The sequence below is a fragment of the Gobio gobio genome (assembly GCF_949357685.1).
Source record: "Gobio gobio genome assembly, chromosome: 8".
In the NCBI taxonomy this organism is placed as follows: domain Eukaryota; kingdom Metazoa; phylum Chordata; class Actinopteri; order Cypriniformes; family Gobionidae; genus Gobio; species Gobio gobio.
Genome location: NC_137114.1, coordinates 35,266,870 through 35,293,228, shown reverse-complemented (window position 1 = coordinate 35,293,228; position 26,359 = coordinate 35,266,870). Strand labels below are relative to the sequence as shown.

The following is a 26,359-nucleotide window of genomic DNA, read 5'->3' as shown; positions in this document are numbered from 1 at the left end:
AGCAAAACTAGAAGGTTGAAGGATGAATACAGTAGTGCTGGACTACAGCAAGCTTTTTTCCACTTCATACAATTTACGATCTTCATACTGTGGTTTTGAAGAGTCATCAAAGATAAGACCAGGAAAGATGTATCTACAATTTCATTGGCTGCAAGGGTGAATCTCACAAAAACAAAAAATTGCTTGCTTCAAAAAGAATTATTATTTTTTTAAATACATAATTTCCTAAACATCACCTGTTTCATGTAAATAAAATGTACACCACCATTCAAAGGCTATTCAAAAGAAATCATCATAATAGAATGATTTCTGAAGGATCTTGTGACACTGAAGACTGAAGTAATGATGCTGAAATTTAGCTTTTTCCCTACTAGCTTTTTTGAAAAAAAGTTGCCAGCCACCGCCAGCATTTTTGATCATTTTCACAAAAGTTTCATGGCCCCCAGACTATATTGTTGTATGAATATCTGCAATATACATGCAATATATCAAAGGAAAGAAAAGCCTCGGCTTAAAAAAAAATCAGTTTTATTCTAGTTTCATGCATTCTTTTTTTATCAACACTTGAATGTGGGTAAGTTTCATAAAAAATAAATATTTGAACAAAAAGCTGAGAAAATTGTGTTTGTGTCAAAGACTACAGCTGGATCAGATTCAGAAAGATGATCAAAACATAGATGGAGTAGTCCATCAGTCCATCAAAGCTTGTATTTTTTTACCAAATAAAAAATGAGTGCAGCCAACTTTGACTCACTGATGATTTCTTTTTGCTTAAATATCTATCATTACCTACATCTTCCTGGGTGCCGCCATTTTCCAGTGATGTACACTGGCTGACACTGATTGAAAAATGACTGCATGAATTGCTTATTTTTTCAATAAGGAAGATAGAACACAGACTTTCCGTGTTCAATGCAATGATTGAGTGATTTCAACTGCACTGATATCTAGTAATAATATACAGTCTGTGAATATTTTTCCAGTTTGCCAATGAACGCTACATCCAAAACATAAAATCGGGTAAAGAAATGCATAAGAGACAGGTCTACAGGTTTTTTTTAGGCAAAAACAAAACAAAAACATTAGTCATTGTAACCGCAGGCATTGTTGATTGTCTTGAAACTGGGAGAACGTTGCAGGCAAAATGAAGTTAAGGAAAACCAAAGCGACCTGAAAAAAATAAATAAAAGCTCCAGGTCTGGACCTCTAGGGCTGTGTCACATCCCTAACTGATGCTTTAGAGATCCCAGTCAGGGCAGTGTCCTTGCCTGAGGTGACAGTTAACATTTGGATTGGTTAACAGCGCCTAGGGTGACCACAGAGTGCATGTCTCTGTGAGCGTGTCTTTGGGATGGAGGGAGCAGCAGCTCTGTCGCTCAGGTTGTAGGTCAGCTTGAAACTGGATGTCGCAGACCTGCAGCTGTAGGCAGCATCTGGGTTACTGCGACCCACAGACCTGCCCTAAAAAGCTGTCAGCTGCAACCCTTCACCCTCGCTGAGATTGGCATGGGGACTATAGCGGAACTGCATGCTGCACGGCCATTATAAAGAGGCGGATGGTTGAAAAAGCTGCAGAGGGAACACAAGAAGGCAACCCACCTGCGAGATGTCCATCACAGAGTCACAGCTCAGGGGTCGTGCCGATGTCAAGTCGTTGAAGCCCAGAAGGGTGGATATGATACCGTTCTGATCAATGCGGCGGATCATGGTGCCGTCTACAAAGAAGATCACGCCATACTTATCCACAGTAATGCCTGGAGACAAGAGACAGAAAAAGGGAATGGATATCTGCTGGAAGGACAATCGCTGCAACACTAAAAAAAACAACAACATAATAGCAGAATAGAAAATCATTCAAATAATATAAATAATTCAATAAACAAAAGTGGGTGAATCACATCTTGTCAATTCATATTTCACCCCCAAAAAGTTACAGAAAGCATGTTTGTTCCGTAAACGAAGTTGGAATCATAAGATGATAATTGCAAGGACAGAAACAAATGCATTTCTCTCAGCATCAACATGCTCAATAGGAAGCCAGGATTCTAATAAAAAATCCATGTGATCAATTCATTATTTATGTCCTGAGGAACAAGAACCAGGCATGGAGCATCCTCAGGAAGAGAGAATGTGTTGCTGTGTCGCCTTTCTGTTCAAGCTATTTAAGAGCATGCGGATCTTTCCAATGACACTGCAGATGACTAAGGGAAACATGTGACTTTGTGTGCGTCATCTTCCACAGCGATAATTATCGCTTCTGTCACAAATGCTTCTTCAATTTCAAATGATGAAATAGACTAGCAAATCGAATTGTCATTATATTACTGCTTTGTGTTGGTGAAAATAGAGGAAAGAATGAATTGCAGGCCTCCCATAATTCCACTCAAAGCACTACATATGCTACACTAGGAGGAAGGGTACCCTCTATACTACACACTGACAAGTGTATGCAAACCACAGGTTTTGCTATCAATTTCATGCTGTGGTTTTGGCATTTGCTCAATGCTCGGGCTTGTATCAGTACAAATATATGAAATAAATGCTCATTTTGGAGAGAGTATCTGTGGCTGAAGCAAAATAGCTGGAATTGCTCATAGTCTAATGGGAATGATGGGAAAATTTAATCAGTAATGGCAAAATCGCTGCCTGTTTCTGAAAACTTTTGACACTGTTGTTATTCAGATATCTGGAGGTTTACCTCTAGGGTTTGTAAGTGTGGCCTCCACGGCTTTGCCTCCATCCCCGCAGCGCGTCTCATCGTAGGGTAGACATTGATCTCCTGTGCCTGCCACCAGCTCTAGGTTCTTTGCCACATCCTTCACTGTGTTCAGAGACTTCACCTTAAACACCTTCCTGCTGCTGGTGTCCGAAAGGTACAGAGCCCCCGAAACGGGACTAGTAGCCAAGTAGTATTTGTGAGCAGGACTATTGCTAAAAAACAAACAAAGAAAAACAGTCAATTGCGGTGTAAAGGTTTGTGAACAGAAATAATAGATATATGTTAATAGATGTTAACTAAACTAAAATAAAATATAAAAAACACATATTTTACTATTTTATTTCAGGTAACTAAAATAACCCTGCAATAAAATAGATGTTAACTAAAATAAAATATCATATTTTGCACTATTTTATTTCAATTAATTGCCAAAGCAACATTTCTAATTTTCATTTAGGTTAACTTGATGTAATAAAATAGCTCAAACTAAAACTGAAATAAAATTGAATAAAAACTCTATTTACAACTAATAAAAATTCCAAAATTTAGTCTCTCAATGATACTAAAATAACACTGCCGTACTTATTTATAAAATGTATTTGTTTAGTTATTAAATGTTAAATCTAATTACGAGTCAATAAGTGCGGGAGCCTGCTCTGCATTGTTAGCCATGATGCACAGCGAAATTATACATTTTTAAAATGATACTGGTGCAGCTGAACCATGTCGACATGTGCATCACGTGTCACGTTTAAATCTATGCGTTAAAAATAGCAGTGTGTGATCATGTACATTACAAATAAGAATCAACGGTTGACAGATCCACTGCAATAGCTAGAGATGTCTCTGCCATATCCTCTCCGCATCAATCTTTTACGGTGTGCATGTACTCTCAGTCCAAATATAGAAACACATGTAGTGTGTGTGAAGCCTGTGGTTAGTACAGTCGGCCCAGTGTCTTATGTGCTGCCAATGTGCATTCAAATAGGTATGCCACCAAACCCCCCGAAGGGAAACTTTCATCTGGAGATGCATGTGTTCTAGAACCGTTATCTAAACACATTATGTATTCCTGGAGCAAAAATGGCCCACAGGCCGAAAAAACAGTCCATTATACGGCAAAGCTGGACAGTCAAAGTCATCTCTCACAACCACACAGGGGGCTAAAGAACATGAAAACCCAACAAAATGGCTCCAATCAAACTAGAGAGGCTTTTCTAGTAAAAAAAAGAGTTCCTTTCTACTGTATATACTCTAATCAGATTCTGAGAAAATGATGGAAAGGCTGGCCACCAGGACTGCAATTTTACACTTTTCAAGTTGATTCGTGCTCTAATTGTTCCTCTGCTGAAGGCTAAATCTGTGGTCAAAAACCGCTTGTGGTGAAAATGGGATGATTCGCTAGTTCGTAAAATTTAATCACCTACAAGCTTTTCTTCAGGCTCATTCAGCTGGAGCACAGTGAAAACAAGGGATTACTGTACTCACTGATTTGGTTTAATAGGTGTAATAGAAACATGGTGGAAATTATAATGTTAAACTCATGTTCAATGTTAGCCACTTGTAAAAGAATGTGCTAATAATTCAGCAGTTATTTATGAAAGTGTGAAACGTTCTCGCCTTTCTGAAATTATGTATTCATGGAAGGGTTAATAATTTTCCAACAAAGTGAGAAAGGTCACAGAACAAGAACAAAAATGATAAGTGAAAAGCATTCTTAAGTTGACTAGCCACGGCACATGCTATGACACACATCTGCCAACTACTATCATTGCTAACAACCAAATTCTGTACAGCATTTAAATCTAGAATTAGAATTAAGGCGGAAAGGTCATTCAAGACAACAAAAATGGTATTGAACAATTTATTCTTTGCAATAAGTGGAGCTTTGCTGTTAAGGCTGTGTTAGCACGCTAGTGATACTATGATACTATGCGACACATGTCTGCCAAATGCGATCATAACTATAGCAACCAACTTGACTTAAGATCCGGATTCATATGCTAACAAATTGAGAAAGGTCACGATAAGAGAACAAAATGTTAAGTAAAAAGCATGCTTCGTAAGATAGTATGCTTGTGCTATGACACATATCTGCTATATACCATCATTGTTAACAACCAACTTGTCAAAGGATCAGCATTTAGAACTTAAAGGTCACAGCAATAAAGTGAAAATGTTAATGAACAATATTCTTTGTAACAATAAAATGAATGAATAGTCTAAGCAAATGCTACAACACATCTGCTAAATACCATTATTGCTTAACCCAACTTGTCTTAAATCCAAAATAAAAACCTACAAAGAGAATAAAAGCATTAAGTGAAAAATATAAGAGCCACACCACCTGTTGGTCTATAGTAGTACTCAAGAGATGACTAGCCGCAGCAAAAGCTACAACACACATCTGATAAAAAACATTATTGTTAACACCAAATTAAAGAGAGCAATCATTCAAAACCGAAGTGAAAAAGGTCACAAGAGAACAGATACATTTAGCATTCTTCGTGAGGTGACGCCTGCCAAATACCATCATTACTAACAACCAACCTGCCTCAGGATCCACATTCAAAATCTTACAAGTTAAAAATAAATTGTTAAAAATGCTCTCTACTGGAAGGGCTAGGTTAGAGATGACTACCCATAGCAAATGATACAACACACATCTGCCAAATGCCATCATATTTAAAGATATAGTTCACCCAAAAATGAACATTCTGTCATAATTTACTCACCCTCAAGTTTGTTCTGCTGAACACAAAGATATTTGGAAGAATGTTTGTAATCAAGCAGATCTCGCCCCCCATTGACTAGTGGGGGCGACATCTGCTTAGTCTTTGTGTACAGCAGAACAAAGAAATGTATACAGGTTTGGAACAACTTGAGGGTGAGTAAGGGTGCTTTCACACTTGGTTCGATTGCTCCCCCCTCCCCCTGCTGGACTGCATTCATATTATATTATTTGGGTCTGAACCGGGGTGCGTTTGAATCATCAAAGCAGCAGCTGTTCAGCCGGTTGCTTGATAACGACAGCGAGCGTGAAGGCGGCGAAATGCATAGCGTTGCTCACCTCACTTAATATTTTTGTTTTTGAACCGTTGGTTTTGTTTCTAAAGCTTCAGTACGTAATGGCACGTGCGTCTAATCTGCCGCGAATGTACTGCAAATTCTCTAAAGAACGCTGAAGACGAGCAGAAATGAGATCTACAGCTCTCTGCTTGCAGTACGTCAGTCACGCTCACCAGGTAAATGTGTGAAACACACACAACATTTTTATCAAATCATACGTCATTAATAGCGGTTCACTTCCGCGATTTAGCACGATTGCGTTCACATGAACCGTACCCCAGACCACCCTTTTTAAGTGGACTCAGGTACAGTTCGCAGGGGCGCACCCGGGTTCGGAAGACCGCGTTCACATCATCCAACAGAACCAAACTCTGACGTCAATCGAACCCGGGTGCGCACCAAAACTGCTAGTGTGAAAGCACCCTAAATGACAGAATTTTTTTTTTTGGGTGAACTATCCATTTAACACAACCTGTCTTCTTATCGGCATTCAAAACCGATTAAACAAATCCCAGGCATGTTCCCCTGAAACTCTGGGGCTGTTAGTGCCAAATCCCAGTGGCCAAAGTGAGAGTGTGGAAAAGAATAGCGTCAGGTCTGCAGCACTGTCAGCTTCGATCTATTATTTAGGCCGACAACTGACCTTCTAGAAGATCACTGGAAACAGGCTGCTTTGGTTGACCTGGGGCCGGCACGTCACTGTGTGGCTGCTGACCACGTTGAATGATGTCCTCCGTTTGGAAGGAAGGTAAAACGGGTTTGTCAAGAAAAATCTCAATCCCATTTTGCAAGAATCTGCCAGGGAGTGTGACGCTCCGGATTGATGCTTTTTTAGTCCCAGCAGTGTCTGTGTTGTACAATGTGTTATTGGAGGCGCACGGCATTGTGCTTTCTGTGATGAGGAGAACACCCTGACCTTCATAGGCTCCATCTATATTCAACGACTAAAGCCGGTCTGGGGAGGATAATTGGATTTTTCAGCATGTTGCTGTGACGATGGAGGTGAGCGACTCTTGTGGAAAAGGGGTCAGCGGGTATGTCAGAGAGATCATGGCCTTATTCTCTCGTCTGTGTGCACATACATAAACACTGTGATGCATTTATTTGTTTTCACACAAACAGTGATGACTGCTCTTTTCTGGATACAAATATGACTTCGGCCCTTTCAGCAGTCGTTTCTACAAATGTATATTTCTAAAATGAATTATTGGAACATGTTCCGGTAAGTGATTTAGCTTGTATACCCTAAAGCGCAACTTTTACAACCAAAAGAACAACACAAACCTGGTCCAGAGCCGATAAGACAAAGCAGCGGCTACAAAAACACTGCAAAGCATTAGTGAAATGTGAATGCTTGGCCTACACGTAGACTTGTGGTCCTGATGAACATACTTAGCGTGCATTCTTGTGTTACTATCATTGTAGGAAACCTTGATGCTGAAGGGGGAAATAGAGTTCACTTCCAGGGTCTGCGGTATTAAATACGGATGTGTTACTGCTCAGCTAGCTTGTAATACATTTGTTTATAAACTGCACAGCAATATTCTCTTCAATCTGCAGCTTGGGCATTACAGTATTTACTCCAAATAAGACAACTGACTGTAGAAGAAGACCTTTTACACTACAGCAAGTACTTGTTTTCAGACTTCAGACTTAGGTTACTTGAAAAAAGGTTTGAAATCAATCAGTAGTACAATGAAATAGATTCCCTAATACATTAAGGGCTGTCCAATCCTGTTCCTGGAGGGTTTCTTCCCTGTGGTGTTGAGCTCCAATCCTAATTAAACACACATGAACCAGCAAATCAAGGATTATTGCATTACTAGAAACTTCAGGCAGGTCTATATGGGAAAGTTGGGCCCTTCTGTCCTAAAGTACAAGGTCTCACCTTTCTAAAATTTTCATTAAGCAATGGATACCTATATGCTAGAGCATGTCGAAAGTTCTGGCAGCATGACAGAGCATCAATTTCGCAAGCCCTTGCATTTCTCCCTCATGTCCCTGGGATGCATCTTCCCAATTCAAATCAACTGTAAATCTTCGCTGGCATTGCAAATATGCAGTATACGACTAGCCATTTATTGCAGCATTTCACATGTCCCCTAATCTAATTGCAACATGATGTGCAACGCCCCCTTTGTCTTGATGGAATCATCCACAGGAAAGTCACGACCTGGGGATGCAGGGTTAAACGGAGACTTCATCATGAAGGATAGGGCATTTTTGAAACGCACAGGGGTTCTGGGTTTACCCAACCTCTCTCCGGGAACTCTCTCATATCCTGTCAGTCATACCTGAGCATCATACTGCTAGCTGTCACACAGATGCCTGTCAAAACCCACGGCTGGTTGTGCCACACATCTTATATTAAGGGTTCATAGCACCACAGGGAGGATGTGTGTTATATTCGAAAGCTTAGATCGAAGTTTGATGACTGATGTTTTTTTCTCTCTCTCTCGATAGCATGCTGCCATTTGTCAAATCAAACATGTTAACGAACTGTGTATTCAGATCCGACGGCGCTTTGAATGTGTAATTTGTCATCAGGTGAAATATCACGCTGTATTGTGGGTAATACAGCACGGGTATTTCTAATGGGCAGGGGTGGGTAATTATATTCTTTAAGGAAGCTGAGTCCCCTGAGGGCGAGAAATATTTAAAACGCTGATACCGGTCTTATGCTAAGCTCGTAACCGCTTTTCCATCTTCCTGTCTGACATTTCAAATTATGTGCCCTGACTCTGGTTCCCTCAATGTACACAATTCTTTAAGGTTTTTGTCTGATACGGTAACCCACTTTGAGAGTTTACCCATGCATCAAACTGATCTCTGTTGATCTACAGCACAAAGCTTCATCGTAGCAATGCCCACTTTATTGCTATCTGGTGGACAGGATGTGTTTTAATGCACTTCTTGGTACGCCTTAATTTAAGGTATTCCACAAGCGACTACAAAAGCAACTGTACATAAAAAAAGAGCTGTACAGTGTTTAGCTGATGTTCATTCATCATAACAAATGGTAGTACTCTTTAGAAAAGCTCTTACCTATGCCTGAAATCTTTATTTCTGTACTTATCGAGAGCAGCATGAAAAGAAGAAGAAAGTGGGAAAATAGAGGGTTAGCTTACAGAGTTAGTACTTATTTATGCATTAAAGGGATAGTTCAACCAAAAATCACAGTGATTAATTACTTACTCTCATGTCATTCCTTACCCGTAAGACTTTAATTCATCTTCGGAACTCAAAGATATTTTTGATGAAATCTGAGAGGTTTCTGTGCCTCCATTGACAGCTACGCAACTACCACTTTGAGATCGTAAAACTAATCCATATGAATTGAGCGGTTTAGTCCAAATTTTCTGAAGAGATTCAATCACTTTATGTGATGAACAGATTGAATCTACGTTTTTACTTGAACTTTTTGAAGCGTCTAAGTGGTAGTTGCGTGGACTGTCAATGGAGGGACAGAAATCTCTCAGATTTCATCAAAAATATCTTTATTTGTGTCCTAAAGATGAGTCGAAAGTTTGGAACGACATGAGGGTGAGGGTCATTTTTGGGTAAACTATCCCTTTCATGTACAGAGAAAAGGTTAGAGTGGTAAATGTATACTACTACAGACAGTTCTACAAGCATATATACGTGACAACAAATAGAAAGGATTCCAGCATCGCACACACATTGGCTGTTGACTAGGCCAAAATGTGTCTCAGTCTGTTCTGATATGGAAAAACAATGTAATAAAAATGCAACCAACCATGTAATTCTGCATAGTTAGGATAAAAAGGGCTTAACTTTTAAAAGTGATAAGAAAACAGTTCCCAAGAAACCAGGAGAGTCCTGAAGTAAAACTTGTTGAGAACCTCTGGCCTAGACATCTATTTAATTCATGAATTTAATCTGGAAATGTAATTTGTAAAGAATTTTTTCATTCCCAATACATCTGGATTTAAAGAAATAATGCACGTAAAAATGAAAATTCTGTCATTTACTTCCTATCATGGAACAAATCCTGCTCAGTCTATTCAAACATTAAAGTGAGACAGGCTTGGAATGAGTAAACAACAACAACATTTTCATTTTTGTGTGAACTTTAAATGTAAAAAGCCAGCGTCAATCCTGTGCTCCAAGATGCCTTTTGGTTTCTGAGCAACTTATCTAATAAGATTTACAAAGCAACCTGTCATTGGTGGGGTAGGCAAATGTTTGTGTATCTATGCACATGCAGAATGCCAAACCTGAGCTCTAAGACACTCGTGACATTTCCTGTTGTGAAGATCCGACGGACGTAGTTGAAATCCCCCACGTACAGACTGCCATCCGACCCACAGGCTAAAGCTACAGGTGCGAGCAGCTTATTTCCGTCCGCCAGCCCGTTGCAGCTCGGACAGGAGATACTGCGCCTTCGCCCATTACCCATGATGCTTCCGATGACTGGGGGCTGCTGGGAAATGAAGATGTTCTCGCCGTTACCCTTGTGCAGGATACCTGAGTGAAAGAGAGGGAGATGCCATAAGTATTTTGTCCATTCCTTGTAATCTATCCAAATCCATTCAGAACAGCCTTCACTCTGCAGTAAATCAACAGGTTTTGTCGGATATGAGAAGCTGAGGTTTTGAAGCTGATTCAATTCTGCTCAAATTTAATGACATTAAATGTATTTGTATGGAGCTTTTCTCGGTCACAGAGCTACAGTACGGCTGCTGGCGTTTGAGAAAGGATTTCGCTAAATAACCAGGCCGAGATGTGCTAAACGGAACTGAATTAATTTATCGGAAGGAGGTGTTTTTCTCTCGCACAGCCAGGTGCTTCTGTACAGAAACCAGCTAAGTAAAAGTCCACAGTCACAGCAGGAAAGAACTTCCTCTTATTGTCTGTATCACAGTCAATCTGAATCCTCACCGCATGCCTCAATGAATCTCAGATGCTGAAGAGCTCGCCACAAACGCCATTCAAAAGTGGCAGAGTGGCAAAGTGCGAGAAACTCAATTTCGAGTAATTTTCATTCTGTACCGCTTTCTCCCTGAGCACCTGTTGAACCACGCTGTGTTTTGAGAGATGCTAAATAGCAGCGTTTTCAGTCTGTCTATGCTGATTGGCTAGAAATGAGGATGGGTTTACTGGAGCTGATGCACAGACTTACTTAGGGCCCTATTTCAACGATCTGAACGCATGGTCTGAATTGCATGGCGCAGGTGCACTTAGGGCATGTTCGAATCTACTTTGCTAGTTTAATGACGGAAAAAACGGTCGGTCCAAAAGGGTTGTACCTAGTCTCTTAATGAGTAATGGGTGTGTTTAGGCGTAACATGCAATAAACCAATCAGGGTCTTTACAAATGACCCCTTTAAAAGCCAGTTGCGCTTGCACCATGGCGGATTCGCTATTTACAATTTGCGAGCGGAAAGACTTCCGCTTCTCCAGAGAGGAAACCTTTTATTTTTAATATTTAACTTTGTTTGTGTGCTGCTGCCCTGTGTGTGTAATAAGGAGAGTGTACGCACATTGTGCACCCGCCTATAGGCGCATATTACTAATGCAGCATTTAAATAACACAAAAAATACCGTGCTATTGACTTTAGACCAGGTTTTTGTTGGTCAATGGCGCAAGTCGATTTCAGTTGCCTCAGCAACGTGCAAACAATGTGCCTGAATACACCTTGTTTTTAGACCAGCATGCCCAAAGGCGAACAGATGGCCGTGAGTGGATTTGCTAAACAACGTGGTGCTGGACGTGAAAATGATAACTGAAACTAGCAAAAAACACTTTGTACGCATTGCGCCAGGTGTATGATAGGGCCCTTATTCTCATAAAGATCTCTTAAAAAAAAAAAAAACACTGATAAGTAAGTCACATAAACGTTTTTGCACTCAACATATTCTAGATAAATGTGGAGAAGTTTAAACCTTTATTGTAAGTTGTATATATTTTATTTTTCACCAAAACCTGACGAACGAAAAGTAGTTGTTAGCAATTTGTCAGCATTTTATAATTTTGCTTGAGTGCAATTAATTTTTATTTCAGTAATACACATTTTTTTGTAGAGCAAAAATTTGTGAAATGCTTTCGTTTGAATTTTGGGTAAAAAAAAATACAAGTACAAACTTTTCATAAACCCTGAAGAAAATATGTGGCATGCTTGGTGTGAATAGTTTTAGCATGGAAAAAAAAAAACATTCAGTTAATTTTGCTTGAGTGAAATGAAGTTTCTTTCAGGTGTACAAAAGAAAACTTTGTAATTTTGCTTGAGTTTTGAAAATTCTCTTGAGGGTAATTTATTTTCTTTCAGTTTGACACTTTTTATTTTATTTTTTTTGTCTGATTAATTCGCTAAGATGCACAAACCTTTCGCAAACCCTGACGGATGTTAGTACGTTTGGAGGTTGTAGTAGTATGTTCTGTGTGAATATAGTTTTAGGGCAAAAAAACAACTACTGTTCAGTTAATATTTTGCTTGAGTTTCATTCAGGTGTATGAACTGAAACGTTGTGTGTAATTTTGCTTGAGTCAGTGTGATTCATTTACTTTCAGTTTTACACATTTCTTTTGAAGAGCCTGAAAAGAAAATCGTTGGCCGTTTTTTGGCAGCAATTCATTTCGCATGAGTTCAGTTAAGTTTCTTTCAGGTCTACAAATGAAAACTATTAAGTATGGAGCCAAAGAGAGGCATTTAACTGATGACATTAAACGAAGCTTCAGTGTAAATTAAACAGTAACTTTAGAAAAGAGAAAGGAAGAGAGAGTTGACACTTGGAGAATTTGAGCAAATTTTATCCGGAAGTACCCATGTCGACAGAGCTGAGTTTTAGTGACAGACCAAGCTGCCACCTGTGTTCCTAACACTTGTGCAACAAGTACGCCTCATTTACTGAGATAAGTGCGCCTGTGCGCTGGCAAAATAATACTTGACTGGAACCGAATAGAGCAGTTTATGCAATCACTGATTTCAGAGACAATTCAGCAGCAGTGGAAAAATTTACCAACTCCAATAAGGTCCTGTCACAGAAATAACAGCTTCGGCTTGCTGAGCTGGGGTTTGAAAGACAATTAATATTCAGTGATATTATCGTTTTAACTGCACTGACGCTATTGTATGAGAACAACATTTGAACCGAATTGAACTGGATAATGACACAACTGCAGTCTGGAGAGCTGCTTATGGCTGAATTGAATTTGTTTTATAATTGATGAACACTGCAACATTGACAGATATTGAACTGAAGTGAAACAACACTGAATTAAATTGAGCTGAATAATGCCACTATTAGCTTCTGTAGAGCTGCTTCAGCTAAAACACTGTTATTGTCCTGTTTATTAGGTGAAGCTGCTTCGAAACAATTTGTATTATATAAAGCGCTATACTGTAATCATCCCAGCCCAAGCCATGTTTACACCTAGTATTAAGATGCGTTTTGGTCGATTGGATCACAAGTAGACGAGAGCGGAACATTCCCATTTACACCTGGCATTTAATCTGTCTCTTTTGTCCACTTTTGACCACTTCTGTCCTGATTTCTTCAAGGGGAGGGTCTATGGACGGGTAAATATATGGGCTTGTTTTTAGATATTTCGATCTAATGGACGAAATAAGCTCACGCTATTTACATACGAGCGTGACTGGAGACGACGGGAAAACACAGAGAGCAGCATTTTTGGTTTCTGCTCTGATAGCCGCAAGACCACACCGAACACTGCGAGTGTGTGTTTGAAATCAGGAATGGTGAGAGAACATCGTGCTTGGCAAGTTTTTTTGTGTACTAACTCACCACTTTGGATGTTCAGCGCATGATGTTTGTCCACGCTCCAGCCGCCAAGGTTGGACGCAGTGGTCTCATATCCCTGGAGGACGGCTGTCCGCTTCTCCCAGAGAATCAGATCCGGGCAGGATTCGTACTCAAAACCCACAGACACTAGAGCAGGAGTGAAGAGGAAAATTGTTGAACTTGAGACTGACAACAGCCTTGAGAAATTAGACACTTCATTCCCCACTCACCGAAAGCCTCAGACAGCCCATAAACTTTCTGGCTGTAGACGTCTGCTTTGTCCCAGACAAAGTCGTAGGAGAGGTTTGGTGCAGCTGAGAACCACTTCCTGAAGAGCCTTCCTTCGACGGCCACCATGAGGTGCACCTTCATCAGGCTGAACGGGATGGTGGAGTGGGTGAGGGTGATACGCAGTAGGGACTTATACCCCGACGTCCGGCTGCTCAGGTAGCCCAAACGCACGTCTGTACCTGGGATCCGCACTTCCTCTTGGAGGGTCTGGAGAGAGAGGTGAAATTGTTGATATTAGTTACAACAAAACAGAGCCAACAGTAACAAATCTTCTAATTTTGTGGGAGATGCACCCCGCTGAGAAGTGTTTGCATTATTTAGCATCTTCTGTATATACGCAAATGAGAATGAATTAATTTCTTCACAGCAAACATTTTATTATACAGCGCAATAAAAACATTGGCTGAATCTAGGCCATATTTTACCTCAAAAAGAAAGAAAAAAAGCTCTTAAAAATATATTAAATATACAGTACACTGGTTTGGGGTTGAGAAGATGTTTATGCTTTTGAAAAAAGTATCTTATGCTCACAAGGGCTGCATTTATTGGATAAAAAATACAGAAAAATATATTGTGAAATATTATTACAATTTAAAATAACTGTCTTATGTGAATTTATTTTAAAATGTAATTTATTCCTGTGATGTCGAAGCGAAATATTCAGCATAATTACTCCAGTCTTCAGTCACATAATCTTTCAGAAATCGTTGTTGCTCAAGAAACATTTCTTATTATTATCAATGTTGAAAACAGCTGTCCTGCATATTTTTGGGGTGATTTGTCACAATATCGCTAAATAATATTGCCAAATAATATGACTAGACCTGAAATAAACTAGTTTTCTTACAATACAGTTTGCAGTATATAATAATTGTTTTTCTCCTTTTGATTTTGGGGTTAAATGTGACCCAGAAACAGTGTAAAGCACTGTATTACTTATTTACAGTGTAAAGCAATGTATACGTCTAGGTCACATGGGCATAATTAACAACACCTTTGTTTCCTCATAGGAAGTCAGTTTGGAGACTCAGTGGCTCAGAGGTTTCTCATTGCTCACACAGACCTCTCATTAACTCTCAGTATATCGCTCCTTTATCACAGTCAGGCAACAGAGCCGACCAATAAACACAGCCGATCGTTACTGCATCAATAAACACTGATAAGAAAGCTCCTCCATAGACGTTTCTGTTTGTAAACCTGTGATAACTCTGTGTGTGGGTGTGTAGATGCAAATGTACAGTAAGAGTGTGTGAATAACCCACCTTAAGATTTTGGATGGGACAGATTTGTGCCGATATTAATAGCCCAGACAGCACAATGCATGTGTAAGGCTGAATCATTTATCTTGTTAACCAAAGAAGACGACAAAATAATTAGGAAAGTGGCACACAGGTACCAGTATTCAAAGACACACACATATAAATATGTGCACACTGAAATATACCAATAGAAACTAACATACGCATACTCGTACACAAAAAACCTGTCACTCAAGACCAAAATACAGATATTTTTTTTCTAGCACTGACTGCAAAGCTCCTCCAGGAGTCAGACTCAAAAAGCCTCCATGCTGCTTTCGTCTAAATGTAATTATCGTTCTTCAGAAAATGTCTGGCGTAGTAAATTGGACTGTGTATCTCTGCCCAATTACACACAGGAGATAAAATCACAGGACTGCCACCCGAGACAGAGCCTCCTCCATTCCCTTCTGATGTACATTTCCCAATATCTGCTCCTGCTGTCTATCAGAACATCATTACGAACCAGCACTAGCCTGGAATCAATTGTGGCAAATTACCACGTTTTTTCATCTATCTGAGAAAGCAGTACACTTTTGAACTGTCTGCAAGGGTCAGACTAAACATTAGATTTAAAAGCTAAAAATGAACACAGACAAAAATATAGTAAAACATTCATAAAAACAAGCTTTTTAAATACAACACAAATTGCTATTCACAATGCATCTCAGTCATGATAAAACTGAAGCATCGAAGATCTATTCTTCTGTTCTTCCACTCGAGTAAAATGGATACAAAAAGTAGCGGGGATTCAGTGCAATTCATTGGTTGTTGATTAGATGGAGGCAGATCTGAATCTGAGCTTGAAGCCAATTGTAAGAAAGGGGTGGAGTTTAAGCAAAGTAAATGATTGGAGAAGTCCAGCATGTCATTAAAGAAAAGCCTGCCATTTAATTTTGTCCAACAAATTTTTTTTTTTAAAACATGTATAATAAATATTTGCATGAATGAATCATTCAACATAAGACCAATAACATAAATTTAAAAAAATAAAGGTGAATTTTAATTTCATGCAAACTTTAACTTTGTAATGTGGTTTTCCAGTGAAACATTATTTAGTGGGAAAAAAACGGGATTTGATTGGTTAAATTGAAAATGAATTCAACATTATTTATTAACTCTTTTCCCATCAGCGTTTTTTTTTTGTGTGATAATTTTTACAAAATGACCCCCAGATTATTTTGTTGTATGAATATGCAATATAAGACCAAAAAAAAAGGTTTATTCTAGCATCATGCATTCTTTTTTAAATCAACACTTGAAATGTTTGTACGTTTCATAAAAAAACTACATTGAGCAAAAAGCTGAGAAAATCGCGTTTTTATCAAAGACTAGTCCATCAACACCCCCAAAGCTTCACCGTCCTATAGCTCGTCCTGGGTCGACATTTTATCCGGTAACCTTAGGCAGTTTTGATTTATGTTTAATGTTGATGATCGCGTTATTTTACATATGTATCTGCTTACATATGCTATAGCTTGTTTCTGCTTCTTCTTCGCCTGTGTTTTGATCTGGAGATTCAGTAATCTTTCAGAAGATGTGTAATTGCGCCCCCAACCGTATAACAATGAAAACACAGAAAGACGGAAATTTCAGTCAATGGTGGGGAAAGAGTTAATATTATGCTGCCCCGCCCACATAGTTTGGGTTACATTAACAAATAAATAGTATTATATTATATATTGTATTATATTTTGTAAATCAATATTTCACAATATTTTTTTTACTTCCTCCCTGTAGCTCATAGTTTTCATCACCTGAATCTCTGGAACAACAGTGCCCCTCTCGATGCAGGTCCCAGCAAACGCCGTCAGCGGGGCAGGCAGGACGATGGGCATGGGACGGGTGAAGCTGCTCAGGTCGCAGCTTGGGATGTCGTTGACCTCGTGTCGCATTACAATGGAGTCCATGACGAAGAAACGTCCCCATGGCAGCCACAAGGTGTGCTCCTGAGTGATGAACGGAGCGCGCTCAAACCTCAACGCTATGGCCACTCCACCGTTACTCACCAGGTCGAAGCTGAAACAGAGAGGACATGTTCAGTTAGACACGGTAAATCACAGCCTGGGTTGGTAACCGTATGGTTGTATGTTCAAGCCCCACAAGGAACAACTGTCACTATTGTCCCCTTAAGCAAAACCTCCATATTTTTTATGTCAGTTTCTCAACTACCTTTAGAGAAAATTTACATTTGGTAGATGCTTTTATCTGAAAAAAAAAAAACGTATACTTCATTGAAAAAAGTACATTTTAAAAAAAATGTCATGCATGTTCAGCTTGGAGGCAATCAAACCTATGATCTTGGTGTTTCTAGTGCAGTGCACTGCTGTTTGAGCTTCAGGAAAGCGTTTCCACATTTATTCTGTTTAAAATGTATTTAAAAACTGATGGAAAAGTTACAATACTGCTTGTAATTCACAGTTTATGACATTTTTGTTTAAATGTAGTTAAAAAAAATATGTTCTCATGTTGAACGTTTAGATGTTTACTTTGTTTGTTTTTTATAATGCTTTTTGGTCAATTGCATTGAAGCCAATTAGTGTTTGAACCAAGATGTCTAACCTTGACAAGAACAAGAACAAGGTTACGCTCTCATTGTTCTAATGAAAGAGCTTGTATTATTATGGGTGAACTATTATTTTAACATAAATATTAATCGTTTACAAGTTGCTATACTATACTCATCACATCGTAATTCTCCATGACTACTTATCTGTTGAATAAATCCATTTATAACGCATCAAAATTTAATAAAGAGTGGATCTGATTCATTAAGTACAGTCACTTGCTAAAATATGCCAACCATCACTGCCTTGAAAATGGCGTTTTGATTTCCTATTCAGTGAAATTACAATGGCATTTAATTATCTCACAAAACCATTTACTAACATTTTAATCAACATAATTCACTGTTTCTCTGTACTGCCATCAAACCCAGACTTAATAAAGGTTGTAATTCATTATATTTCTCTAAATGACAGGATTCAATTGAAAAGGACTCGGCTTCAGTTAGTTGGGACGGTTTTTATCTGGCAGCAACACAATGTGACTGAAATACAATGAACTTCTGGCTCAGCCTAATACACTGTGCTTTTGAATTTGCATTAATAAAATCAGCATGAATGGGTGGTGTCGTTATTCTCTTTTGAGGAATGAACTGGCAAGATTCCTTGCCGCCGCAGTAGCCGCACATATGCTGGCGAGTGTCTTTGTTGTGTGGTGGAACGGTGCGCTTTGATAAAGGAGGTGAGGGGAAATGACATTTAAGGGAAGGGTAAAGTATTATTGATCTGAGCTGTCTGCGCTAACATAACTTTACAACAACACTACAATGGAAGCACACGCTCTGCATATAGAGTCGCTCTGATCAGAGAGCTCTGTTGTTGACACCGCTAAACAGAAACGAAAAAGGACGCTATATGCAGGTTAGTATGTATGCGGCTTGCTAGATGACTGATTGTGTACAAATCCAGAATGCTACTCTGATCTTAATGAGAAGGCACACCTTTACAACACGCTCCGGTAGACATGAAAGCAAAAATGCACTTTAGTGCCAAATACGCCTACAACACAAACAGCCGATTAGCAATACGTGATATGTGGACCCGTTGAATGCGCTGTACTCAGTGTCTTTTGTTCTCGAGGTTGGCATAGATGCGGTGTGCATCTGTAGTCACACCTCACGCTGCTTGAACATTAATTCAACTACATATCCCAACGGGCCATTCACAGAGCTTTCATTGGCACGGCTGATAAACAAAGGTTTGCTTTGCCCTTGTTGTCGTGCCCTTGCTAAAATGTGAGCATTTGTCTGTGCGCTGTGGGAGTTTGAACAGAGCGTGCTTGTTGGGAAGTGTCTGCGAGAGAGAGCGTGTGTGCATTTTTATGCAGCGGTAGAGCTGACGTTAATCTGCAGTAAAAGCTAGCCAGCTAGTCACATGTGCTGAGAAACGCACGCACACACACACACATAAAAAACCATGACACGGGCACACACATGGCCCTAAAGGCTGCCATGCCAATCGATGAGCGATTCACAGGCCTGTTATCAATCACACAAGAACCTCAGGCATGGGTGACACACTTTATTAGCGCATTCAGCCTTTTAGTGCACACTTTGAAGGGACGTAGTGTTAACCCAAAGGGGTTAGCTAGATCGATGGGTTAGACCCCAAACAGGTCAAAGACACACACTTTTACTCCTCTGAACTGAACTGAACTGAACTGAAGGCTATGTTCACACTGCAGCAGAATATAGTTGTGAGTCCTGGGTGCTAAATACAGCTACATTCGAACAAACAAACAAAACATGGTTACTGCACTTAAAATATAATAAAACCATGGTTAATTTACTGCTTCACTTCAGTTATCACTACAGTTAATTCATAGACATGATTTAAATATATTTATGTAAAAAAAAAAATCACATTATATAACCAGACAGAAATGGTCAAATTAAACTTTTATTCAGTTAGCTAAGTTTATTCAGTTAGCTTACATGCTAACCAGTTAGCCTACTACCTTTGCATGCCCCTAGCTCATTAATCCGACAATTTAGAATCCTGATAACTGATCAACCTATTAGCTTAGCATACTATTAACAATTGCTATCTTAGCATACAGTTGACTTGCTGATCTATTAGCTGACTCCACTACTATTATTAATTATTTGTACCATTTATTATTTGTAGCTACCACTAATACTGTTCCATAAGTTAAGGTTAGTTAATGCATTGAAGGGATAGTTCACGCCAAAATGGAAATTCTGTCATCATTCACTCACCCTCAGGTTAGTTCACTCACCTCTATACATTTCTTTGTTCTGCTGAACACAAAAGAAGTAAGTTTGTAACCATGCCGTTTTAGGGCACCATTGACTTCTATAGTAATGATGACATTTTTGGGTCAACTTATATTAACTAATAATAAGCAATACAGTATATTTGTTACAGTAGCTATGTATTAATCTTTTTTAACATGAATAAAAATACAACTATTCATTGTTAGTTCAGTACGGTGAACAATTTCGTTGTACAGCTGTACAATGACAATAAAGTTTTCTATTCTATTCTATTCTATTCTACAGTACATAATCGGTTGTATTCCTTATTTTTAAGTCGCGTTAGAAAAAGTGTCTGCTGAATGAATAAATGTAAGTGTAGAATGTTATCTCTTCTTTAATATTGTTCTAAAATGTATGCATTGTTAATGGAACTTTTTTTTTTATTGTTTTAGTTGGATTTTCTCCTAACGTTTTTTCAAATTTTAATAGCCTACTTATACTACTTGTTTCAGACGGTTCAGAGAACATTTCAAAGTAACCCCAATTCCCACAATGACTAAAAAAAGGTTAGTTTTGAACGTTTTAGCACAACATTCTTAGAACAGATTTTGAACCATTTTGATTATTTAGAACACAGTAATGCAATAATGTGACATATTTGAACAGGCTTTACAAACAACTCCCTTTTTGGGTCCAAGGGGGTGTCACTTCCACTGCATAATCACATGACATCTTTTAAGTCTATCGCCTATAGCTCAGTGGTTCTTGATGACGTGACACAGCATTCAGCTCTCTCCTTCAGGGAAGCAGGGTTGCGTAAGTGACTCTCAATACATCAAGCCAGATGTATAATGGATGGCTTTTAGGATTTCCAGTCTGACTTTAGGCTGAATTTTGTATTATATGAATATCCACTGCATGTTACTTGGTCAGTCCAACTCTAGCGGTTGGTAGAGAGAGCAGAAGGATTTCTTTGGAAGTGAAGAAAAAGCAAAGGCACCAGGATAGTACAAAACACAATCAAACAAAATCATTTAAGACAGCTTTCCCATTTTTAAGCAAGCACACAGGTGCATTGGTGATTTCATGCCGCACTGAGTCTGTTCTTGCATGGCTTGATGGGCTGTTGTGGGAGGGAGACCATGTGTTTACGAGCAAAGAGAGGGAAAATTAAAGAGAGCCAGAGAGAGTATTTTTTTTATGGCTACAAAAAGCACCATCCAAGCAAACAGGCAAAATGCGCAATGGTGAGCTGGGGATAATATCTCCAGCACATTATACACCATTCTGCCAAACAGAAAGCAGTTAGAGTGCACAGATGCGGGCGAAAGGTGCATGTATAATGATGGTGACACACACACACACACACACGCACACAAAAAAATCCAATTTGCATATTTATCATTTTAATTGCTGACCCACATCTTTAAATACCATTTCATCCCATGCTGCAACTTACCTGCCATCCTGTCTGGTGATGGTATACCCATAGGCTGGTTTGTTAATGAAGCTGATATTTACGCCGACCAGCGGAGTCCCATCTGAAGTCACCACTTGTCCCCGGATAACACAGGCATGGCTGCAGAGTTAAAAAAAAAGGAATATTATAGTGTCGTGTTACACTGTAGAAAAGCATCAGATGCTATTTGTAAACACATACAATAAATTAAATGAATCCCAGAGCTCTGAGGAAACCTCCACGGGGTTTCCTGTCTGAGAAGCAGAAGATAACAGACAAAAAAACGGGATAGTGTTTGTGTCATTCCTGCTGTTTGAGAGAACAATGCGGAGGTATGAGTGCTTTCAGTCACAGCAGATATCTGGGCTTGAAACTGCTTCTATCTGATGTTATCTGTCTGCCTCAGGAGCTCCGGCTTACTGATCGATATGAAAAAGTCAAACACAGTTTCTTAAAATCCTGAACAAGTACAAAACAACTCCCTGCTAGACACGACTTATGACTCATAGTGTTAGAGATTTTTAATCAGGCTTCATGCTGTTCAGGCTGGAGATTATGAAGGATAAACAAAATACTACCTATAAATATGTCTATCCATACATTTTGTCTGCCACTATGATGAACTGAATCATTTGTTTTATTGATACACATTGTTGAAATTAGGGCTAGAAATGTACATTAAAAAATTATATTAAAGTCTCCTGAAAATTGAATCATAGGCTACGACGCAAGTAGCCTAATTAAACGTATTCAGCATGCGCTTGTGGTAAACAAATAGAGCAAGATGAATCACACTTTTGGCAACTGTGGTTTTTATGTGCACTGAAAAAAATAGAGGAGGAAGCGAAGGAAGAGAATATGGACGTTGTCATGGCTAGTGGAAAAGAGGCCAACTTGGCATGCCAATTTAGCATGTGGCTCGAGGTAAGTAGTTTTCAGTTTTAGAGCCATGTCGGATTGATCAATTTGCCATTTCATGTTGCATTTTTATTGGCTAGTCAGTTGACGTAGGTCGTAGCAGCAAACACACTGTGAGATGATCATGCAAAATTTCTGACAATGTCTCTTTCACTGTACGATGTAGGGCCACTGTTTAGGAGCCACGGCCACAGAAATTACCACGATTGGTCATCTTTCATTTGGAACAGCCCAAAATTTAACAATGTGTACTGGGCATTAGGTATTAAACATGTGCCAGGTAGCGGAACAATTAACATGGTGTGTAAGAGGCTGGCCCCTTCCTGTCCTTACTGCAGGCAAGATCACAGACCCAACAATATCCCTGTCCCAGGGAGGCTAACTTTATGCTAATTTAAGCAGCCTCTCACCTTCAGCAGTCCTTGGCTCAGCTCTGCGTCCCTGTAAACAAAGCTAGCAGAGATAGCGCACAAGTGCACAGCCCTGCCGCAATGACTATTATCAGACTGTGAACTCAAGTTGAATAGAAAAGAGAGAGAGGGAGTGACAAAGAAAAATCACTAAATAAAAGGGTGGAAAGATAGAAAAAGAGAAAGAGAGAGATATAATGTGTAAGCTTTTGTCTATCTACAACATTGCTCGAGGTGACAGTTTGATTTAGAGTATTCTCTTTCAGATGGGGCAGCGACGCAAGTTTTCACAGAGTGCAGTGAGTGGAACTGTCGGCTCTGAGCCACGACGAAATATGCTGAGCTGATTCAACAACTCCACGACAAATTATTTAAATATTGACATTAAACAGATCTGAAGAAGATAAAAGAGAAAGGAGGAACAGTGAAGAGGTCTAGACAAAAAGTCTAAAGTTCGTTTATTCAGCAAACCCCCATCTCAAACAAGATTGGAATAGCAGAGAAACGTGCAAGTAGGTTTATGAACAACAGACATATCACCTTGTCAGCCCTGCGTTGACAACCGTGTAATTTCAGAGTATAGAAGCAAATTGTAGGCCACGTCTGACTTGATATTAGAAAAGACATCTTAAATGACTATGAAAGAAAGCATGCTAAACTGCCCAGAGAGGCAGCTTCTGGAAGCGCTATGAACCTTTGTTTTATACATGCAGAGTGGTCTGAACATAGATATGCACACGTAGATGGCACATTCGACGAGACACGTCAATGAGACCGCCATCTTGTAATGGTCAGCATGTCTTCACTTACAGTAAGAATCAATGATGCCACAGCATTGCACAGCTTCTCGTTGTGAAACCGCCAGTATTTCAATTCCAGAAGAAATGGGATAAACTTGCACAGGTGAGAATGTGTTTTTAACTCAGTATTACATGTTTTTACTATGGTATTTTTAGTGCTTTTACTTTAACTTTGTAATGTCATGTTAGCTGACGCCCTTCGTCTTGTACTTATTAGTTTAGCAAAGTCATCTGCTGATGATTTCATATATAGATATTCATAAATGCGTCTAACTACGGTTGCAGACACTCTCGAAAGTTCACAGACCGATTTAACTGCTCCAATATGGCGGACAGCTTATGTATAGTGGCTCATTGAAACAGATGCTAATGAGACATGAATCTATGGGTCTGAATGTTTTGAAGCATGATAGATGGTTTGAGCTGATTTGAGCTGGTTTAAGCTGGTCAAGTGCTGGTCCTAAGCTAGTCCTATAACTAGCTCCAGCTCAGGCTGTTCAAGCCAAATTATTAAATAATACTTGCAGCAAGCTTCTTTACCACTCTAATGCTAAATATTAGAGTTGCATGTGTAAAACAGCCATTGTCAGGGCATTGCTAAGCATTGGCAAAAACGCAAAAGCACAATTTACCAATTGCTGTCAATCCACTTATAGCCTTTGTTCCTGTAAACAAACATGGCATGAGGCCTTAGTGAGCACCGCTAATTACCTAAAAATTTTGTAAGAGGGGCTAAATATAAACATGCTCCCTCTCTTAAATCACATCTGAGTACAGCAGTATTCATCCCTTTCTCACAAACTACACTATGTTCTAAATAGGCTAAATGGAGAGAAATAATGGGCCATCTCAGGCCGCCCCCACCCCCCCTCCGCCATCTCCACATGATGGTAAAAGGGGCTAAGTACACTCAGATGCAGCAAGCAAACAACTTGACCCAAGTGCATCTCCAGCCAAGCACATTTATTCTTTTGTGAGATCCACAGTATGCAGATGCACATGCTGTAAAGGCTAAAAAATATTTACATTCGGAAAGTTTCAGAAAGGTGAGTCTTGTAAAACAGGCATGATAGATGACTTTGATCATTCCCATCCATGTTGCTTTCTTGTGGTCGAACATGTCAGATGTGCATTTTTGACATGTCTCCTAGCATGCAGAGGTGGTTGTGGAATCAATAAAAAGGCCTGATCAGGTGATGGCAAGGGGCTCTTTTAGACCGACTGCGGCTGTGTCTAAAAGGTCCATCTGGGCTGCTGTCAGCCTCTCTCATATCTGTCAGTAGGCAGAGGAATGAAGAGGTGATAAATAATATATCAGCCCTGATATTTTTAGGTGAATCGAGGTCTCCGATCTTGCGGCTGGTGGCCGACTTCTAAAGCTTTTATTTATTTATGCCTCTTTTTTTCTTGGGAGATGATGGTGACGAAGGGTAGGCCGAGACCCACATCTTGAAATAATGAAGAGGGTATCGGGAGACTCCCTACCGAGCGTTGCAAAAATGTCACCTTGGGAAAATGTCACACGGTATTACAAGAGCATTTCATGAATACCGTCTGACATGTCCACAAAAGGCGATATCAAACAAAGTCCAATGTTTCATCTTTGCATGAGGTTATGCGCATTGGACACTCTGACACAAGTTGATTGAGGCCAGCTTGATTTATGCAACAGAAGAACGTCTGGCAGATAGGACAGATGGAATGAGTGCATGAAGGAGAGCACTGGACAGCTTTGAAGTGATCAGAGTCTCATTAGGATAGCGCAGATTAGACAAAGGGAGTTCGAACTTGCCAGAGGCTCAGTCACGCAAAGCAAAAGGCCATTCGGTCCAGAGCTGAACTGTGGGAAATGGCCATTTAAGAGAATGGAAAAAACAATACCCTGCGCACTATCGTTCAGGAAAAGTCTGCTCACTGATCCAAAGAAATTTCCACTTGATTTTCCAAAGAAACAAAGCAAGACAAGGCTTAAAAACAGAAGAAGACCTCTTTGGCACATTATGCCTTATGGAGATAAGAATCAAAACGTAGACGCACCGTGGGCTACACCATTAGAGACATTCTCCGTGGAGAGCACGGAAAGATGCTCATTTGCTTGTTACGTTTTCATTTTTTTCCTTTGAAATGTCAGCTCTGCTTTCATGAAAGGAAATGCGGGGATACTCTACGACATTTCAAAGGAGCACAACTTTTCCCCAAGTCTCTAGTAGCATATTGTGTGCTCATTTCAATTGAGAACAGGAAGAGAGCGAGGAACGAGACCAGTGCATGAGTGGGATGCAAATGCAAAAGTGACGTTCACTCTAGGTATTGTTTACAGATAAAAAGGGAATGCCACAAAATGGAGGCAAAAGCTGAGAAGTCACATGGGAGAACACAGTGACAGCACTGTTCTCTCATATGAAACATCTTTGGGGCACCTTGGGATGAGCCCCATGCCCTGTTTGTTTACAGGAACAAGCGCTGTAGATGGATTGACAGCATCTGCTTATAGTTACTGATTGATCTAAATATTACCACTACAGTGGATTGAGATTTGGGATAAGTATGGAAAAGAGAACTTAAACTACAAGAAACTGTGAAAAACTGTGAACATTACTACTGAAATACTTACATGCCATCGAAGGGGTTGGTGCCAGGGATGACATGGGTGCTGTCCCGGCCCACCAGGAAGCGGACACGCTGGTAGAAGGACTGCAGGGTGCTCAGACTGGAGGAGATCTGGGTTTCTTGGATGATATCAAGTGGATCAGGAGAGCCCACACACAGAGCGGTAGTGTGACATGTCGCCTGCAAACAGCAGTCCGGGTCCATGCAGTCTATCAACCCATCTGATGGAGAGAGGACA

General features: G+C 39.7%; 1 protein-coding gene across 2 annotated transcripts in view; it reads right to left on the bottom strand.

Moving 5' to 3' along the window:
- tenm4 (teneurin transmembrane protein 4) overlaps window positions 1–26,359 on the bottom strand; it is a gene marked incomplete at its 5' end in the record, with an annotated part of 172,576 nt that overhangs the window by 38,883 nt on the left and 107,334 nt on the right. The window contains 9 exons of one of the 2 annotated variants that reach the window (XM_079823976.1): window positions 1,600–1,754; window positions 2,699–2,931; window positions 8,834–8,854; window positions 10,027–10,276; window positions 13,556–13,699; window positions 13,783–14,050; window positions 16,899–17,160; window positions 21,384–21,503; window positions 26,126–26,342. In XM_079823976.1, coding sequence (XP_079680102.1) covers window positions 1,600–1,754; window positions 2,699–2,931; window positions 8,834–8,854; window positions 10,027–10,276; window positions 13,556–13,699; window positions 13,783–14,050; window positions 16,899–17,160; window positions 21,384–21,503; window positions 26,126–26,342 — 1,670 coding nt within the window. The remainder of the gene's footprint in view (window positions 1–1,599; window positions 1,755–2,698; window positions 2,932–8,833; window positions 8,855–10,026; window positions 10,277–13,555; window positions 13,700–13,782; window positions 14,051–16,898; window positions 17,161–21,383; window positions 21,504–26,125; window positions 26,343–26,359) is intronic. The other variant, XM_079823975.1, reaches the window with a different exon arrangement.